Source organism: Erinaceus europaeus, chromosome 13, assembly GCF_950295315.1.
Source record: "Erinaceus europaeus chromosome 13, mEriEur2.1, whole genome shotgun sequence".
Classification (NCBI taxonomy): Eukaryota; Metazoa; Chordata; class Mammalia; order Eulipotyphla; family Erinaceidae; genus Erinaceus; species Erinaceus europaeus.
In genome coordinates, this window is record NC_080174.1 from 80,980,753 (window position 1) to 81,000,063 (window position 19,311).

The window sequence follows — 19,311 nt, forward strand, 5'->3', positions numbered from 1 at the left end:
TTCCATCTCTGCACTGTGTTCATTCCTACAAATAAACTACTTTGACCTCCACCTGTTACTTAGTGAAGTCTGCCTGCCAGCCTTCAATAGGCCTATTCTTTGCCTTCAAAGGTCTTTGAGTCATTAAAAAAAAAAATGATAGGATAGAGTTGTGTAGTGGGCAGGGTGATACTGTTATATTACAAACAGTACTCCATAGCTGAAACTAGAAGCTATCCAGCAAAATGAAGTGGAATCTTTTAAAAGGGCAATGCTTGTGGATACTGGAAAGGGAGAACACATTCATCATTTTAACACAAATCTTTTCACCAAAAGCGTTTCCTCTTGAGCTCTTATTCGATGCAGAAGGAGGAGGAGGAGGACAACAACAGCAGTGACAACTTTGGCTTTATTTTCTTACAAGAAAACCTCTCTTGATAGTCATGCTTCTTTTTTTAGATAGATGAGTCAAAAGGTTGTTTCAAAGCTTAAAAACACTTCAGTTATATTATTTACCTAATATTTTGCAAAACAAAATGAACCACCCACCTCAAGTGCAACTCTGTGAAGGATGAAGGCTCACAAACATTCATTAAACCCCATTAAAATGAACAACACCAGCAAAAGGGGGAATACTGTACTTAATGTAAATCACACAATTACGTTAATCATTTTTCTGAAGCACAACATCTGACAAGAGGCCACGAAACAATGACATACTGGGAAAAAAAATTCCCAGTAAAGTTGTACTTCTGATTAATCTACATTCAGTAGAAGAGATGGTGTCTGTCTAATAACACTGACTACTTCTCACAGAGAGATTTAACAGGATGTTTCTGCTCACTGTCATTCTTTGTGACAATGCAGTGATATATCCGTTTACTTATGAGAGCAATTATTAAAAACTGTGCTGTTTTCTTAACTGTCTTCATATCTCTGAAATATTTTATTAAAAATCACTTATCTGACACTAAGGGTGAATGCTTGGCAAAGCTTTTCCTATCAATTAAGTAAATGAGTTAGCTCCATTCAGTCAGTCTTTATGGAGTGTCTTATTCAAGGTTAGTGAAACTTGATCACCGAGGCTGCTTTCATATTGGAGTTAATGATTCACTCTGTTCTCTTCTTGTCTTATGTGTCCAATCCTAAAGTTTCATTTTCACTTAAACTATAAACTGCTCATGCCCGACATTTTCTCTGGAGTCATGATTTAACACTTCTCCATCTTGTTCACACTTCTTTTTGGAACCCAACACAAAATCCAATTTTATACAGACAACTCCGCACAGGCCAACCAAAGTGGGTTGCTTGAAATTTATCAACTTTACAGCTTTTCTTACTCTTGTGATTAATGCAGCAACTATTAGGAAAAGGTCTTACACAAGATGAAAACAAAAAAGCAAATCACTCTGAGTTCTGTAAGTAGACTGGTTACCCCTAAGCCAAACGACTAATTCCAGACATATCTAGCTAGTGAAATCTGGGTTCCTATCCATTATTATTATTGTTATTATTAATACTATTACTGTTATTATTCGCTTTAAAAGTTTTTAAGTGGCAATTATCAGCAACTCTCTTCTTAGGTATGGAAAACAAACACAGTTGGGTGTTGAATAGAAGTTGTGGAGTCACTCCCACAAGGGAGACTTTCTTTCTCTGGTGTTTGTCAATGTAAAACAACCATCAAGTAGCAGAAGTGGCAGATAATGACATTTATAACAAAGTCTATCTCTGCAGAAGTCTCTAAATGTGTGGTTAAGACATAAATTTATGAGACACAATCTAATGATTATGTGTTTTCAAGAATTTTTTTTTTTTTTTAATGAAACACATGTGAAAGCTTCAATGCTAATGGGCAAACTCATAAAAAAGTATAGCCCCAACTCCCAACATCCTTGCCCCACTAGGGAAAGAGAGAGACAGGCTGGGAGTCTGGATCAACCTGCCAATGCCCATGTTCAGCTGAGAAGCAGTCATAAAAGCCAGACCTTCTACCTTCTGCTCCCCATAATGACCCCGTGTCCATACTCCCAGAGGGATAAAGAATAGGGAAGCTATCAGGGGAGGGGATGGGATATGGAGTTCTGGGGTTGGGAACTGTGTGGAGTTGTACCCCTCCTATCCTATAGTCTTGTCAGTATTTTTTTTTTTTTTTTGCCTCCAGGGTCATCACTGGGGCTCCTTGGTGCTAGCACTATGCATCTACTGCTCCTGGAGGCCATTTTTCCCATTTTGTTGCCATTGTTGTTACCCTTGTTGTAGCTGTCAATGTTGTTTTAGCTGTTATTGCTGCTGGATAGGACAGAAAGAAATGGAGAGAGGAGGGGAAGAGAGGGGGGGAGAAAGACAGACACCTGCAGACCTGCTTCACTGCTTGTGAAGTAAAACCCCTGCAGGTGGGGAGCTGGGGGCACGAACCGGGATCCTTACGCCGGTCCTTGTGCTTTGTGCCATGTTAACTTAATCCATTGTGCCTAGCCCTAATATTTCCATTTTATAAATAAAAATTTTAAAAAATCAAGCACATCAAAAGGAGAAAAATTACCAGCTACATTTTTTTGAGGATAAGATTTCTCTTCCAAAGGGGAAAAAAAAAACACCCACAAGGAAAAAGAAGCTTTAAAAATTAGAAGTGTCACCACCATGAAGTGATAAATATCAAAGAATAACTGACCCTGAAAATCACTTTTATTCTGACCCTGAAAATCACTTTTATTCATCCTGCACTTTTTTTTTTATTGATTATATAGAGACAACCAGGAACTGAGAGGAAGGGGAGATAAAGAGGGAGATAGACAGAGAAACACTTGCAGTCCTGTTCACCCCTTATGAAACTTTCTTCCTGCAGTGAGGACCAGGGGCTTGAACCCCGGTCCCTGCACATTTTAATATGATCACTCTACCAGGTGTGTTGCTACCCTCCCTGCACTCATCCATCGTGTACGACTTTTAATCCTTAAAGCGTGTATTTAGACACCAGCACATGAAGTGCTGTTTATATCAGTCCCCAAAGAATGTTAAAACATTTTTGTTGATGCACAGCCATTTTGGAAAATTTTCTCTTCAACTGAGTTCACAAAATGGCTGAAAGGCAGATGGCAAATTCTGACTGGCATTCAGTTGTAAGTAATCATGCTACCCTAGAATTTGTTCGTCTTTGGAAATAATTATGGTGAAGTTAGTTCTGGGATACAATAGCCAACATGGCAGGATATTGTGATAGTACACAGGACATTTCAGATTAGGAAAGGATATTGGGTTGCCATTCCTTGAATCACTAATGAATGCATTTCTAGTGGTGCAAATAAAAAAATATTATATTTATTTATTTTCCCTTTTGTTGCCCTTGTTTTTTGTTTTTTTTATTGTTGTTGTAGTTATTATTGTTGTTGTTACTGATGTCATTGTTGTTGGACAGAACAGAGAGACATGGAGAGAGGAGGGGGCGAGAAAGATAGACACCTGCAGACCTGCTTCCCCACTTGTGAAGCGACTCCCCCGCAGGTGGGGATCCAGGGGCTTGAACCAGGATCCTTATGCCGGTCCTTGCGCTTCACGCCACATGCGCTTAACCTGGGGTGCTACCACCCGACTTCCCACAAATGAAAATTTTAACTATCTCTCATTACATGCAAAGTGGGAAATCCCTAGAGGTTAGAATATTTCTAAATAAATGACAGTAAGATGCTTGGGCCACATGGCGACCCAGAAGAGCAGAAGCATTACCTGAATGAATACTGAACATCCACAGCTGACTGTCAGGCTGCCTGTTCCTGTGGGCTGAGACCTTGAAGCACTGTAAAGTCCTTTACTTTAAACATACTTGAGAACCAGGAGCCAAGCTAACTCTGTATTTTAAAATCCAAATATTTAAATTGTTATGAAAGGAGTAACAGCATCACTTAACTCTAAAAAAGCAGGCTTAATGCACCTTAATGTATCAATAGGTTCTATCATTTTATTGTAGTTTAACTTCTCACTATGTTTCAGAGATGTTTGGAAATAAAATAGTAAGTTTTTTTATATATACTGCTGAGCTTTTCTCCTGTTTGAGAGACATGCGCCGTGATCCAGTGCTGGAGAGAACCCTTTCCATTTTCTCCTGTTTGAGAGACATGCCCCGTGATCCATCTTAGTACTTGGAGTGCTGTTCGGAAACCCATCAGGAGACAGTCCTTGATTTACTATGTGGGTGTGAGCGTTTCTCGTGATCTTCTAGGATGTGAGTCACCCATCGTCTCAAAATGGGTGCCATGGCTTTGATTAATTGATGAGTTTAGGATGTATTTGAAATCCTTGGATGGACAGAGTTGGCATCACTGTGCCCCTCTGCCAGGCAGGACAGCAAGTGGGATGTATGTAAAGTCACTGCACGTTGCAGGGGGAGAAGCTACTAACTCCTGGGCCTGAGGACTGTTCCTATCCTTTTTACCTCCATCTCTATGCAAAACACCTTATCGTGGAGTACTAGAGAGTAATTTATTATTTATTTATTTATTTATTTATTCATTCATTTTTATTTATAAAAAGGAAACACTGACAAAAACCATAGGATAAGAAGGGTAAAACTTCACACAATTCCCACCACTAGAACTCCATATCCTATCCCCTCCCCTGATACACTTTCCTATTCTTTATCCCTCTGGGAGTATGGACCCAGGGTCATTATGGGGTGCAGAAGGTGGAAGGTCTGGTTTCTGTAATTGCTTCCCCGCTGAAGAGACTAATTTCTTTAAAATATCGATAGCCCATAAAAGAACAGGACCATATTTCCATATGAACGGATGGTGTCATACTTGATTATCATTTAAATGGAATTACCAGTAGGCCAGAAAAGTATAAATACACACAGGAGAGAAGCAAGCCTGTGAAAGTTATTAGCAGTAATCTGTATTACCAATGAAATGAATATGCATGTGCCAGTACATACAAATATGCATGTCTAACACATATATTTGTATATATGTAGGTACAAACGCTAATATATATATACACACACACATGCTTAGAACAATAGTGTTTGGTCCATAGTGCTCAATAAACATGAATTACTACTCCTAAAGCATGTCTGTATTAAACATTTCAGCAGTATTCCCATGACAAAAACATAATCTAAATTATCTTTTTAATCTTTTTTAAAAAATCTATTTCCTTTTGTTGCCCTTGTTGTTTTATTGTTGTAGTTTTTATTGTTGTTGTCATTGTTGGATTGGGCAGAGAGAAATGGAGAGAGGAGGGGAAGACAGAGAGGGTGCAAGAAAGATAGACACTTGTAGATCTGCTTCACCACTTGTTAGCTGAGCCCCCCCCTGAGTCCCCCCCCCCCCCGGCAGGTGGGGAGCCAGGGACTCGAACCAGGATCCTTACCTTGCACTTTGCGCCATGTGCACTTCACCTGCTGCGCTACCGCCCAACTCCCTAAAGATCAGAGTACTGTTCAGCTGGGGACTGAACCTGGGATCTCAGGGCCTCTGGCATGAAACTCATTTGAATAGCCATGATGCTATCTATGTCCTCAGCATAATGTTTTTTTGTTTGTTTTAACAGTTTTTTTTTTAACTTTTTAAATTTATTATTATCTTTATTTATTGGCTAGAGACAGCCAGAAATCGAGAAGGAAGGGAGTGATAGAAAGGGAGAGAGACAGAGAGACACCTGCAGCCCTGCTTCACCACTGATAAAGCCTTCCGCCTGCAGGTGGGGACTGGGGGACTCAAACCTTGAACATTGTATTACATGTGCTCAACCAGGTGTGCCACCACCCGGCCCCTAATTGTTTTTGGGGTTTTTAACAGCTGAAGTGGAGGACTGCGGTCTACATCAATGAACAAACTCCCAACCTGCATCACTCTTAGTAGGTTCTGCAATTTGTACTAGCAGTCACCCATCCTCCCTTGATGGGGCTGTAAGGTTTTTGAAAGCAAGGCCTATCTTGCTTATTTAGTTTTCCCTCCATCATCTGATCGTTGCTTTTCCTTAGGCACAGACATGTGCATATGCTTCAAGTTTAACTTTACGAGCACCACCATGAGCCAGATCTCAGCAGTGCTCTGGGGTGTCTCTCTCACTCTCTAAAATAAAATACTTAATATAAAATTTAGAACAGGAGATTTCATGTTAACAGATTCATAGAACACTCCAAAGTTTTCAAGGTATTTACCAGAAAAAGATATCCAATATTCATAAATGCCTCATAGTTTATTACCAATACATATATATATATATATATATATATACACATATATATATATTCATTCTGTAGATAGTATAACACATAGTACTACTTTGTATACCATTAAGTACTTCATGAGTGGTAGCTCCCGTATTGATTATCATCTCATTTGATCTTTTCAAAGGGATGAATTAGGAAGACTGGACTGTTTGACTGTCCCCAGTGTTCACATGCAAGGAAATGAAAATTCATAGTAGTACTTTGCTAAAAAGCTCAGGCTAGGTCTTGGTACAATACTCGAATTGCTAACTTTTGCTTCTTAATTTGGACTTTTATTTCCCTCCTCCCCAGCAGCCCTAGGGGCTGTTGTGGCTGGAATCACACCCAGTTTACAGTTTCTACTTCACAGCAGATAAGGCAGGCCATGCAACTGTCCGGCTTGCAGCAGCTACCCAAGCCTCTGAAGGGGGTCATGCTGATGACGGTGACAGGACCAGGACTGGCAGGGAGATGTCCCACAGAAGCCCACGTTAAAAGCTACATCTCTTTCTTCCATCCCTCCAACTATTTACACTGCCTCGTTTTTCAAACATGGAATTAAAAATTGGGAGATTTGGGTAATTTATTTACGCAGAAAAGACCAGCTGAAATGCAGCATCTGCTTTCCTGGGAGCTTCTGTCTGCACAAAACTGTGCATCTGGGCTCCCCAATGCAAGCAGGGCTCCACTCCTTCATTCAACAAATGTATTCAGCACCCTGTGTCCTGAGCATTTCACTCCACTCAAAGATCGGAGAAGACATGTGCAGTCTCCGCCTATTTTTGTAGTCAGTAAATATTGATTGGATGGCTCCTATGTGGCAAATAATGTAAGAAGAGCTAGACATAACAACATTGTGGACTATACTTTATCATCTATATGTTTACAACAAGTGCATGCGCGCGCGCGCGCGCACACACACACACCTTTAAGAGAAGATGTGTGTGTATGTATGTATGTGTGTGTGTGTGTGTATGAAGAATATTAATTTTCTCCTAATAGGTAACTGTTTAGAATTCAGTGATGCTAGGCTGTTTCTCCAGCCCTTTGTTGGCATTTAAAGAACAGCCTCGATAAAGAAGGGGAGGCCATTTTTGCAGGGTGGCTGGAGTCTTGTATTTGCTAGCATAGCTCTCTTGTCCTAACTCTTTAATTTGGATGGAACTTCTCAGATCAGGAAAGGTCCCTAAAGAACAGGCCTCTTGTTACCATACTAGTGCTCCTTGGTGCTCCAGTCTCTACTGAGCAGGTGCCAATACTAAAGAGATAATGGGAGAGAATGTTGTGACAGAATGATGCTTCCCCACTGCTCCACAAACGCAGAAGAAAAGCCGAGACATTGATCCTCTGGCAGTGTTCTGTAACAATGACTATTCCTATTACAGCGGGAGAGTGTGGGCAATTTAATCATTTTCTCTAATATATGCTAGCGCAGCAGAGTGTCCGTGATCAATGTGCTATTGTTGCCAGTCTGCTGCCTTTTTATTGGCATTGATAATGGACTTTCTCCTATGTGTCTCAGCTACAAGTTTAAGTTGGTGAACTTTCCCCCACTCTTACAACTGACGAACGATTGTTGGCAGTCAAATCAGGGCCAAGAGAGTAGGAAAGCCAAGAAAAATCTAATATGGGTCATTAAAAATTACAGTGAAGGGGCTGGGAGATAGCTCACTGAGTAGAGTACGCTTTTTTGTATACATGAGGACCTGGGTCTCAGACCCCGATCACCACATGGGAGGAGTCACACAGTGGAAGTGGTGCAAGTCATAGAGCAGGGCTGTGGTATCTTTCCTCTCCCCCTCTCCTTTCTCTGCCCCGGCCCCTTTCTCTCTCTCTCTCTCTCTCCTTTTCTCCTCTACTTCTTCTTTCTCTCTCTCTTCTATTTCCTGTCTTCCTCTCCCCTTCCCCCTCCTCCTCTAAAATTGTTCTAAACAATAAGTTGAATTATACAAGCACAAAGCCCCAGTGAAAACTGGTGATCAAAAGTAAATAATTAAAAATAAAATTTCTAATGAACTAAGATAAGAATAAAACACCAGTTGTATTCTTGAACTCAACTGTACTGTTAAACTTTGATCCTAAACACCCAGGGCTGTTGGTTGACCAGCTATTGTTCAAAGTGTTCTTCTAGAAATACCTCAAATATGTATTTAACAATCGTGACGAAAACAAACAGCCCACTATTAAAGTCCTTTATTTTGACTGCCAAAATAAAGAGTGGGAAGGGGGTGGGCTGTGGTGCACCCAGCTGAATGCATACATTCCCATGAGCAAGGACTGCTGTTCAAACTCTACTCCCCATCTGCAGGCAGGATGCTTCAGGTGTTTCTCTCCCTCTCTATCTCCTCCACCCCCTCAATTTCTCTCTGCCCTAGCTAGTAAAACAGAAAGAAATATATATATATAAACTGGTCACCTGGTGCTGTAGCACCGAACCCTGGCAATAACCTTGGTGGCAATTAAAAAAATTCTTTACCTGAATAGTGTGTATGCTTTGCCATGTGCATGACACAGGTTCAAGTCCAGACCTCCACACACACCCCCACAAACATAAGGGAGTCTAAGTTCTGTGGAGTCTTTCCCTCTTTCTCTGTCTCTTTTTATCGAAAAACATCTGCCTGAGGAGTGAAGCCCTGTGATGACAAAACAATATATTTAAAGAAAATACTTTATTCCTGCTGAAACTGACTCAGTTAGTGCTTAACATAGGTGTGGTCTCCAGTGCTGAAATGCTACAACTCAATAATTCATGAAGGTCACTAGCCATCTAAGTCCCTAATCTTAGGAACACAGAAGATGTGAATGTTCAGAGGACATCCACAAAGCTGCATGCAATTGGGGGGGGGGGGTGAAGGATATTTAAATATACATATATTACTGACTGGAAGACTAAGAAACTGTCTCACCTTCAAGGAGGCGAACTGGACTGCAGCTGAAACCTGGTTTTATTGCCAACTTTTGAGAATAATATCTCCATTTCAGATTTAGTGTTTCTCTTCTCCTAATCTTGCAACATTTAAACCTGTCTGCTTTCAGTCCACTGTCTGGGCAAGGTCTGTTCACCTCAATAATCTCCATGCTACTTGATGTGAGTAGAGAACATTGCCTTTTACAAAGGACTTTGACATTCATAGCACCTTATTTGATTGTCAGATGAGACAGAAACCACAGTTCCTACTTTGCAGAGGTGACTGACACCTGAGGAAATCCAGTTTGACCTTGAACATAGGGACTTGGTAGAGTCATCTTTATATCTACTCTCCAGCACATAGTCATCACTTACTAAAGATTCAGTGACTTGACTTGACTTGAATTATACTGATTAAGTGATCTTGTTACAATTCTTTAAGGATCAGACACTTAAACTGGAGGAAGATGAGAGAGAAAAAGATGAGAACATTTTCTTTCTTATAATGATGTATTTGAATACTGCACGAGTTACTCCATGGGGGTTAACTCTGATATGCTAAAAATAATAATAATAGGGAGTCGGGCGGTAGCGCAGTGGGTTAAGCGCAGGTGGCGCAAAGCACAAGGACCAGCGGAAGGATCCCGGTTCGAGCCCCCGGCTCCCCACCTGCAGGGGAGTCGCCTCACAAGCAGTGAAGCAGGTCTGCAGGTGTCTGTCTTTCTCTCCCCCTCTCTGTCTTCCATTTCTCTCTGTCTTATCCAACAATGACTACAACAATAAAATAATAAGGGCAAAAAAGGAAATAAATATTTAATAATAATAATAAAATAAGGCAAATGTCTACCTATTGAGATGAGTGTTAGAAGCGTGTCTATTTAAAGTGGGGAGGAAAAACTGGAAGGTGCACCCCTGGAACTTAAGGCTGCTTCCAGACAGGACTGAGTAGTGAAAGTTCACACAAATGAACAGGCAAGGGGACTCTAGAGCTATGCTTTGTAAACCTTAACATGGAGACTCATTACCTTGGGACTTGAAAAAATTCAGTCATTCTGAGTGGGGTTGTAGACAGTAAATTCCTTATAAACTCTCAAGCCTAGCCATGCTGTAGATCCTGGGGCCACATGTGCACAGCAAGCTACAGACCTCATAATGTCTGATCAGGGTGTTTGACACACATGTGTCAGACAATATTTTCAGAGCCAGCATACCCAGTGGAACACACACATGTTCATGCGTGAGGATCCAGATTCATGTCCCTGGTCCCCACCTGCAGAAGAAAAGCTTCACAACTGGCAGAGCATGCTACAAGTATCTCTCTCTCTCATCTCTCTCACTGTCTCTCACCCTTTATCAAAAAGAAAAGGGAGAAAAGGTCACTGGGAATAGTTGAGTCCTGCAGGCACTAACTCCCTGTGACAATTGGTGGCAAGAGAAGGATGGAGGGAGAGGAAGAGGAAGGAAAGGCAATTTTCTATGGAAATCTCAACATTTATTTCAGATGTATATCAGAGAGATTACACAAAATATTCTACAAAAGATTAACAAGGGCTGGGTGGTGGCACACCAGGAAGTGAGCACAGAAGGTGCCAGGACCAGGGTTCGAGCACCTAGTCTCTATTTGTAGGGGGAAAGCTTCAAGAGTGCTGGAGCAGTGCTGGAGCTCTCTCTCTCTCTCTCTCTCTCTCTCTCTCTTTTTCTCCCTCTCTCTCTCTCATTCTCTGTCAAAAATAAAGTTTAGCTATTAGTTCTTGATAATAATTATATTAACATAACAAAGACTTATCTTTAGAACTTTGGTTAACAGATAAACTAAGTAAAGCTATAGTAAATGTTGGGACTATAAGACCGATTACGGTTATCAGAGGAGAGAGGAGACCGTGAAGGGCCTGGGAAAGGCATATCAAGATAAAGAGAACACACACGCTGACTGCAGTCATGCACAACTGCCCTCTAACGTCACAAGTCAAAGATACTTCGATTACAAATTTTAAAAGATTTGATCCACTTAAAGGAAGACTGTTTAAGGTCAGAAAGACTTGAAATAAACTTTGATATACTATTAGGTGCTAATGGGATCGAAGATTGAGTCTTAGTAATTGTTTTGCTTACTCCTTCTTAATAACTGGATCTGACTGCACAAACAGCCTACAGAGAGGAGAACAAGCATCACTTCTGAAGGGATTACTGATGGCAAATCTGCTATCAGGCTTATGCAAAGTGCCCTAAATTCTCTGCTTGAAGGCTTCATTCATTTCATCAATGTTTATTGAGTAGCTATTGGATGGAGTATGGAGGACAGTATGGAGGGTGCTGAAGATACAGCAGAGGCAGAGGCAAACTCCACTGTCTCGACAGTGTACATTCTAGAACACAGACAATACTAGTAGGCAGAGGAATGAAAAGAAGGAGAACAGGATTATAATTCGTAGAGTGATATAAGAGACTGAAAGCAGCTTTCTTTGAATGGAGATCTGGATGTAGAGGTTTATTTGGCTTTGTGGGCATGAAAGAAATCTAACTTTGCTGTTAGTCAACACCATCTGTTTAAGATTACACCCATGTTTGTTTCATGGCCCACATCCCTTCCCTGGTCTAGTTGTATAACAAAGACTTGGGATAAGGAAAGTGTGTGTGTGTGTGTGTGTGGGGGGGGGGGCTTCAGCTCTCTAAGATTATTTATTTATTTTTATTATTTTATGATTTAGTTTCTATATAAGCCTAGAACATAAGATCTTAACGATAACATTTATAGTGAGAGAGTTTAGTGAACACAGACGATCAAGCTTATACAGTGAAATCACATTTAGGTTGAATTCTAGAGTCCGAGACGTACTATCTGTGTGGACCCAGGCAAGCCACTTAACCTTTTATAAACTCTGAGTGTTCAGAGCGACAGAGGCAAGATGATTCTATCCATCATGCATATTTTAGAGAAGGGGAATTAAAAAGAAATCCTGCTGCACAGTAGGTACTCAAGTGATTGTAAGTATAATTCTTTCCCCCGTTGATATGAAGAGCACCACCACCACGTGATGCAGAGGCCTGCCTGTGGGTATCCTCCCCTCTTCTTATCAGTTCCTCTGTCCAGATAAACAAGAGTTGAGGGTACTGCATTTTTGCTTGATAGAATTTCATAGTACTCATTTCATCAGCACAAGATTAGCTTCAAAGCTTCAAATCTAGCCCAGTTTTGAGATAACTGGGGATTGACTCTAAGTGGAGGGAACAAGTACAGCATTGTAAGAGCAGCAAAAGTCAGCTTGAGGTTGTCTGATGTTTTTAAACTAACATCATCTTTAATCTCCCATGCCCTTCTTCCCAGATAATAAGAGCTGTGCACTAAAAGTGCTGAGATAAACTAATGGGGAACAGGATACTGCAAAAGACAACTGAAAGAGCCCGTGTAATTTACTGCATGTCTAGTTTGTTTTACTGTCCAAAGCCTTGCTGTTGCTCAAGGGGAAATGTGTCTCTTCTGGCAACCTTCAAGCCTGGGAGCCCTGCAAAAGGGTTTGAAGGCAGGTAAACAGAGGCAAAAGTCTCTGAGGGAGCAAATACGGAACAGGCCTTGCTAGATACTTTGTGCTTCATAGTTGACACACAAAGTATCTAGTATCTATTTGAGAAAGCTGTCCCAAATGTAGGCAAACCAAAAGGCTGATGGTGCATTCAGATATTCCTAAACCTCAAACTGTTCTGAAGGTAATTTACATGTGTGAACCACTAAAAGCTTCCTACTCAATGAAAGGTAGCCCTGGGGAAAAGTGACAGAGGCCCAGATCGGTGTGGGAACAACATAAGGTGTTCTCTGTGCCAAAAGGGGATTGGTCTGGATGGAAAGTCCCCCCTACACCCCCAAAGGACCATCTGCTTGCATAAATCACACAGTTGAAATGGCTGCTGTGTGTAGATGCCACCAAACTCACCAGGACCGTGTACAGCATCTCCCACTGGCATTTTTATGGTCCCCCCCATGCCCCGTTTTAATTCTGACTTTCTACAGTGAATACAGCCAAATGTAGATTTCCCCACTGTACTACCCCACTCCCCTCCCACAGATGCAATGAATTACATTTTTCTACAATGAAATAGGGATAGAGAATGGATAATCAGTCTGATAATGCAACTGTGGGGATTTCTCCAATAAACTGTACAGACACACATGTATCTCCTAAACATAATATAGCCATCAAACTTCAGTTATTTAATGGCTGCAACAGATATATGTATCCAGATGTTAAAACTTATTATCCTTTGGATGAGTAACATCTAGGAAAGACTAAGAATTACTCTGAGGAAGAGTGAAAGACATGAGGTCGCAGTACTTCATATTTAACCAACTACACCACCCTCTATATGCCCCAAAGAAATGTGTTTCACTGAGAGAACACACAGCCTCACAGTGTGTGAAGTTTCAGTATGACAACACAATAAAGTAGTTTCAATAATGTACACAATGCAACCTTGTAATAATCTATATATTGTATCTCAAACCTATATAGTGTGATTCTCCTTTGTTTTTTTCACTGCAGTATTTAACCCACTACAGTATAACCCTTTAAAGGGTTTGAAGAAATTTGCAAGTTTTTAAACTAATTACTTTTTCTTCGCATCCTTAGGCCCTGGTCTCTGTGCAGTTTCACTGCTCTATACAAACTGTTTCTAAAAGAAATGAACAGAGGCACCATAGCCCTGAAGCTTCTTCCAATGTCCCCAGCACTTTTATTTGGTGCTGGAGGCTCAACCCTGGGCTGTGTACATGGCAAGGCAGTAAATTATCAGGGGAACTGCCGTCTCTTTGGGATCTTCTATAAACTTTTCACTGGCAAGTACACTTATACTGTACCTTAAACAGATGATACAGTTAATGGCACCGAATAATCAACATTTCCGTTTTCATTTTGGGCCGAGCTTTATTCCTTAGCCACTTTACTTATTTAATTGATCTTATTTGATTTGATTGTGGAGCTGGGGTCTCACATATATGTGATGTCACTGTTCCCAGACTGACTTCTCATTACGAGAGAGAGAGAGAGAGAGAGAGAGAGAGAGAGAAGGAAGTGTGAGAGCGAAGACAAAGAAAGTGTGAGAGTGAGAGTGAAGAGAGAGAGAAAGTATGAGAGTGAAGAGAGAGAGAGAGAGAGAGAGGAAGTATGGGAGTGAGAGGTCATGCTTCCTTCAGTACCATGGCACTCCCATGTGGTGCTAGGGTTTGAATTTAGTCTTCACACATGGCGAGGCATGTGCCCTACCTAGTGAACTTTCTCTTGGCCCCATTTCTGAGTCCATTTAGGCCAATAAGCATGAACTGAAGTGCAGAGTGAAACTGATGTGTGACCTTTCTAGCAAGAGAAGACCCACAACACCTTGAGCACTATGCTGGTAATAGGAAAAGGCAGCCCATGTGGCGAGCAGGCCATCTTTATACCTCCCCCAGCACATATGAAGTGATCTGATGTGTCTGCCTTCCATCTCTGTGAATTCCTGAAAGTGGGTAGACTGTAGCCTTCCCCTTCAGTCCTGAGTTCCCAGAAACAAGCACAATGCTTCCCCCAGAGGAAGTTTTCAGTAAAGCTTCTTCGGTGAATAGATGGATGTGTAGAAGGATGGAAGAGTAGAGTGGGAGGGTTAGACGCAAGTAAGGCAAAGTTCTGCCCAATGAAGGACTCAGCCAGTGGGGTTGAAATAATTTGTTTCTGGTTTCCATAGAGCAAAACTGCCCCGGGGTACATACATGGAAAATTCCTCTAACTGCCACTTCAGTCTGCATATAAAACAGTTCTGTGACTCCAAAAACCTCCCCTGGGCTATTTCCTTACAGCCACACACTAAGGACTGTCTTCTGATACACGAGAAAAGAGAGAAAGGGGTCAATCTAGAAAGGTTCTCTTCTCTAATCCAGCTTTCTGGTCCTCTTTTTAGCCATGGCATCATCTCTCCAGACAATTACTTGGATCCACCTGCGTATCAGATGTCAGGCTCAGAAAACAAAAACAAAACAAAACAAACAACAACAAAAAACTAGTACAGTCATGGGCCCTTTGGAATATAACTAAAATAGGCTTACTAACTATCTATAAAACTAAAACCCCCAAATATTCATCTGCACTATTCCAGCCTTTAGGCTCATGATTAGTCAACAATTTGTTTAGCTTTATATGTTAACTCTTTTTTCAGCCACCAGGTTCCAGATGCTAACATGTTGCCAACCGGACTGCCCAGGGCAGACAACCCCACTAATGTCCTGGAGCCCTGATCCCCAGAGCCCTGTCCCACTAAGGAAAGAGAGAGACAGTCTGGGAGTATGGATCGACCTGTCAACACCCATGTTCAGCAGGGAAGCAATTCCACCTTCTGCATCCCACAATGACCCTGGGTCCATACTCCCAGAGGGATAAAGAATAGGAAAGCTATCGGGGAGGGGATGGGATACGGAGTTCTGGTGGTGGGAATTATGTGGAGTTATTTGTACCCCTCTTATTCTAGGTTTTTGTCAGTGTTTCCTTTTTATAAATATTTTCTAAAGAGTTATTATATACTTTTAAAAAAAGAAGGGGTCAATCTAGAGACATTTCATGGTGCATGGGAATTTTTTTGGTAACTTACTCTGTGTGATAGGTATAATATTTAGAAGGGTTATGTGTATTACCTTATTTAATTCTTATAAACAAGGAAATAGCTACTATTATTGGCAGGATATGAAAACAGGGACACTTTAGCTCAGTGAGGTTTAGTTAACTTGCCCATAATCACGCAGCAGATAGAAATTGGAATTAAGACTGTAGCCTCTAATCTCACAATAGAATTGATTTAACAGTTTGAATAAGATCCTGAGAAGATATCCCTTTACCCATGTGAAGCTAACACATGGGGGAAAGTTTCCAGAAGCTTCTAAGCTTCTACTGTAAGAATTATTCACATTCAGATGGAGGGGAATAGCATAATAGTTATGCAACAAAAAACCAGAAAAAAAAACCCTTATGCCTGTGGTTCTAAGATCCCAGGTTCAATTCCTTGCACCACCACATGAGCCAGAGCTGAGCAGTGCTCTGGTGAAAAGAAAAACTATTCACACTACTCTCAAGACTCCAGTCAATACTAGATCACACTAAGAAGCGATGCTAGTGATTGCCATGGGCTTATTTTACTTAAAATGGACATGAAAGAGCTGTCTCATTTAAATAGGAAGGCAGTTCTGACATCCAGTAACGATCCTAAGAAAAAAGATTCTTTCTACCTTATCTCCACGACTGGGTGACCCAAACCGTTCAGCTGCACAGTGTGCTGCTTTGCCAGATGCGTGGCCCAGGGTCGCAACCAGTCTCCACAGCATGGAAGGCAACATCAGTGCTGTGGTTTTCTTTCCTTGTCTCTGCTTCGGTGTCTCCATGTACTGTTTTACAGCTCAGACCATAGCATTTCATGTTCTATTGTACATCAGATTAAAATTATTATGATTATCTTTACTTATTGGATAGAAGGTCAGAAATTGAGTGGAAAAAGGAGACTGAGGGGAAGAGAGACAAAGAGACACCTGCAGCCCTGCTCTTCACTCCTTGTAAAGCCTTCCCCCTGCAGGGGGGAGCTGGGGGTTTGAACCTGGGTCCTTCTGCATTGTGACATGTACACTCAACCAGGTGTGCCACCACCTGGCCTCCTCACATATTATATTAATATAACAGTGCTATATCTTAGTCATATAACCAATGTTGTTTATATATTAAAGTATACTTATATATTAAATGATATAAACAATAAATAATAAATTATCTCTACTATTTAAAAATCCAATTAGAAAGTGTGGCACAGGGAGCCGGCCTATTGTTCTAATGTTATCAATCTAGTTGAAATGGATACATTTCATCTAAGATTATTGAAATGCAGTTTAAGAAGACAGAGCTCAAAGGAAGACACTATAAGAGCAAAAGTAAAGGCAAACACCATGACCAACTGTGGCATATGCAAAATGTGCGTAAGAACAGATCATCATCTCCCACTCCTACGGCTCTTCCCACTACGTCGAATTTCTGCTTTGTGCTGCGTCCTTTCTCACAGACAAATGCCCATGTTGAAAAAGTCAACTGGTCTGAGTTTGTTTTGTTCACTAAACTGTGCAGCATGAGCCCCACACACACCTGGACTTCACCGCGAGCCCACTTCCGGCCCACCCTGCTTACCTGGCTCCACTTCATGCCACCCACTGGACTGGCTGCCGCTTCCTGGGGAGCGTCCTTGGCCTGTGTAAAATGGCTCTTCACCAGGACTGTCCATTTCATCCTCCACAGACTTGAGGCGCTTTGTGGAGCTGAAATAACAAATGGTACCAGTGCTTCAAAAGCAATCCAAAGCCACCCTGCTCTTGAACATTGCGTCCCTGGGTGAAAGAGGGCCAAGAAAGGAAGCAGTTGGGGAACTCAGTGTGGTCCTAGGGCTCGTTTCTAGCCCCTCATTCAGTTGGGGAAATCACTGGATGTAGAACAAAGTCCTTGGTCTATGCTGTTCCAAGTGTCTGAGTTTGATTTTGATTGACACTCAACTTGCTGCTCTTGCTGCCGCGGCCACATCCTGATTTTTTTTTTTTTTTGTATTTTTTCCTTTGAGGAACTGTTGGTTGGCTCCTGCTCTGTCTCCACCTGAAAGTGTCTGTGGTAAACCCACATTCTGTCTCTCTCCTCAGTGGATAGCTGAGGCCAGGCATCAGTAATAGCCCTAGATACCAATTTCTGGCACCCTAGAAAGGATAAAAAAAAAAAACCCAAGAGCACATAAGCTTGGATTACTTTTCCCCCTCCCATTGTTTTCTTGTCCTCTACTTAGATGGTTTCATTCAAATAGTATTTATTGAATAGCTATCATTCAGGTACTGACCTGAAGGGAAACAGTGAGCAAAAGAGATTTAAAAAAAAAAAAAGGAAAAAAAGGAACACGTTTCTAAGATTTATTAATAAAAAAAATAGGTGTGTGTATGTGTGTGTGTGTGTGTGTGTGTGTGTAGGGGGGTGACTAATATGCATTCCAGGGACATGGGGGAAAAGAGTTGGCCCCATGACATTTATACCCTTCCTTAATATAAATGCATTCGGTCTATTTTCTCATGGAAGGAATTTTTAAATCTTGGAGAGATATAGCTGAGAAATTTCCAGAATGCACCCTAATGCCTCCAGCTGAAGGACCGTACTTTTCTCGCAAACAAGGTTTCACGAGTGAAATGACAGTGAGTATACCACAGAACGGGTCGGCTTCCCATCCAGTGGGAGTGTTCCTTGGGAAAGCTCTTCCTGGGTTGACATGGCACAGAAATTTCAGTATGTTGCCTCTCTACTATCAAACGCTTTCTGTGTCCCTCCCCCATGCCAGGTGCTGTGATAAAGACAGGTATTAAAGTGAGCCAGGTATAAACCTCATTTCCACTGAGTTCTTAAGTCTAGTAGGTAGAGATAGATATGAACAAAACAGGTCAAAAGAGACATATAAGTGTTGTGATGGGACTCAGACTAGAAGTAAGGAGGAAACAGGGACATCTCTTCCTGGGAGGCGGGGACAGGCTTCCTGGAGGAAATGGTCTTGAAAGAGTGAATGTTGGGAATAGGGCGGTAGCACAGTGGGTTCCGTGCATGTGGCACAAAGCGCAAGGACTGATGTAAAGATCCCGGTTTGAGCCCCTGGCTCCCCACCTGCCCCTAGGTGCCACTCCTTTCTTTCTTCCTTTGCTTTACTAAATCCATCAGCCAAATGCACAACAACCAGAGGAAGCAGGGGAGTTCCTTCACAGGTGGTGAAGCAGGTCTACAGGTGTCTTTCTCTCCCCATCTCTGTCTTCCCCTCCTCTCTCCATTTCTCTCTGTCCTATCCAACAACAATGACAGCAATAACAATAATAACTACAACAACAATAAAAAAACAAGGGTGACAAAAGGGAAAATAAATAAATATTAAAAAAAAGAGTGAATATCAAGGAGAAAAGGCAGAAAGAAAAGGGCCGAGGCAGCTGTTATCTTGCAGAAGCACCATCCAAACAACCACTGTGGGTTTTAACCTGTGTAAACACTTCTCTAGCCAAGGGCATAATGTCATTGCCTCAGATACCAAAACTTTTCCCCAGCCTTGCCACCCCACCTTTGTCCCAGGTCACCATCATGACCGTGATCCCAAAACCAAAGGGTTAATGCTGGCACGCCAGGGGCATTCCAAGACTTAGCAGGAGTGCAGG

The 19,311-nt window shown here is 41.6% G+C and overlaps 1 protein-coding gene across 6 annotated transcripts in view; it reads right to left on the reverse strand.

Moving 5' to 3' along the window:
* The window catches only part of NFIA (nuclear factor I A), a 482,852-nt gene that overhangs the window by 102,162 nt on the left and 361,379 nt on the right, over positions 1–19,311 (reverse strand). For all 6 annotated transcript variants that reach the window (XM_060206322.1, XM_007522725.3, XM_060206323.1 and 3 more), the window contains exon 6: positions 17,279–17,406. In XM_060206322.1, coding sequence (XP_060062305.1) covers positions 17,279–17,406 — 128 coding nt within the window. The remainder of the gene's footprint in view (positions 1–17,278; positions 17,407–19,311) is intronic.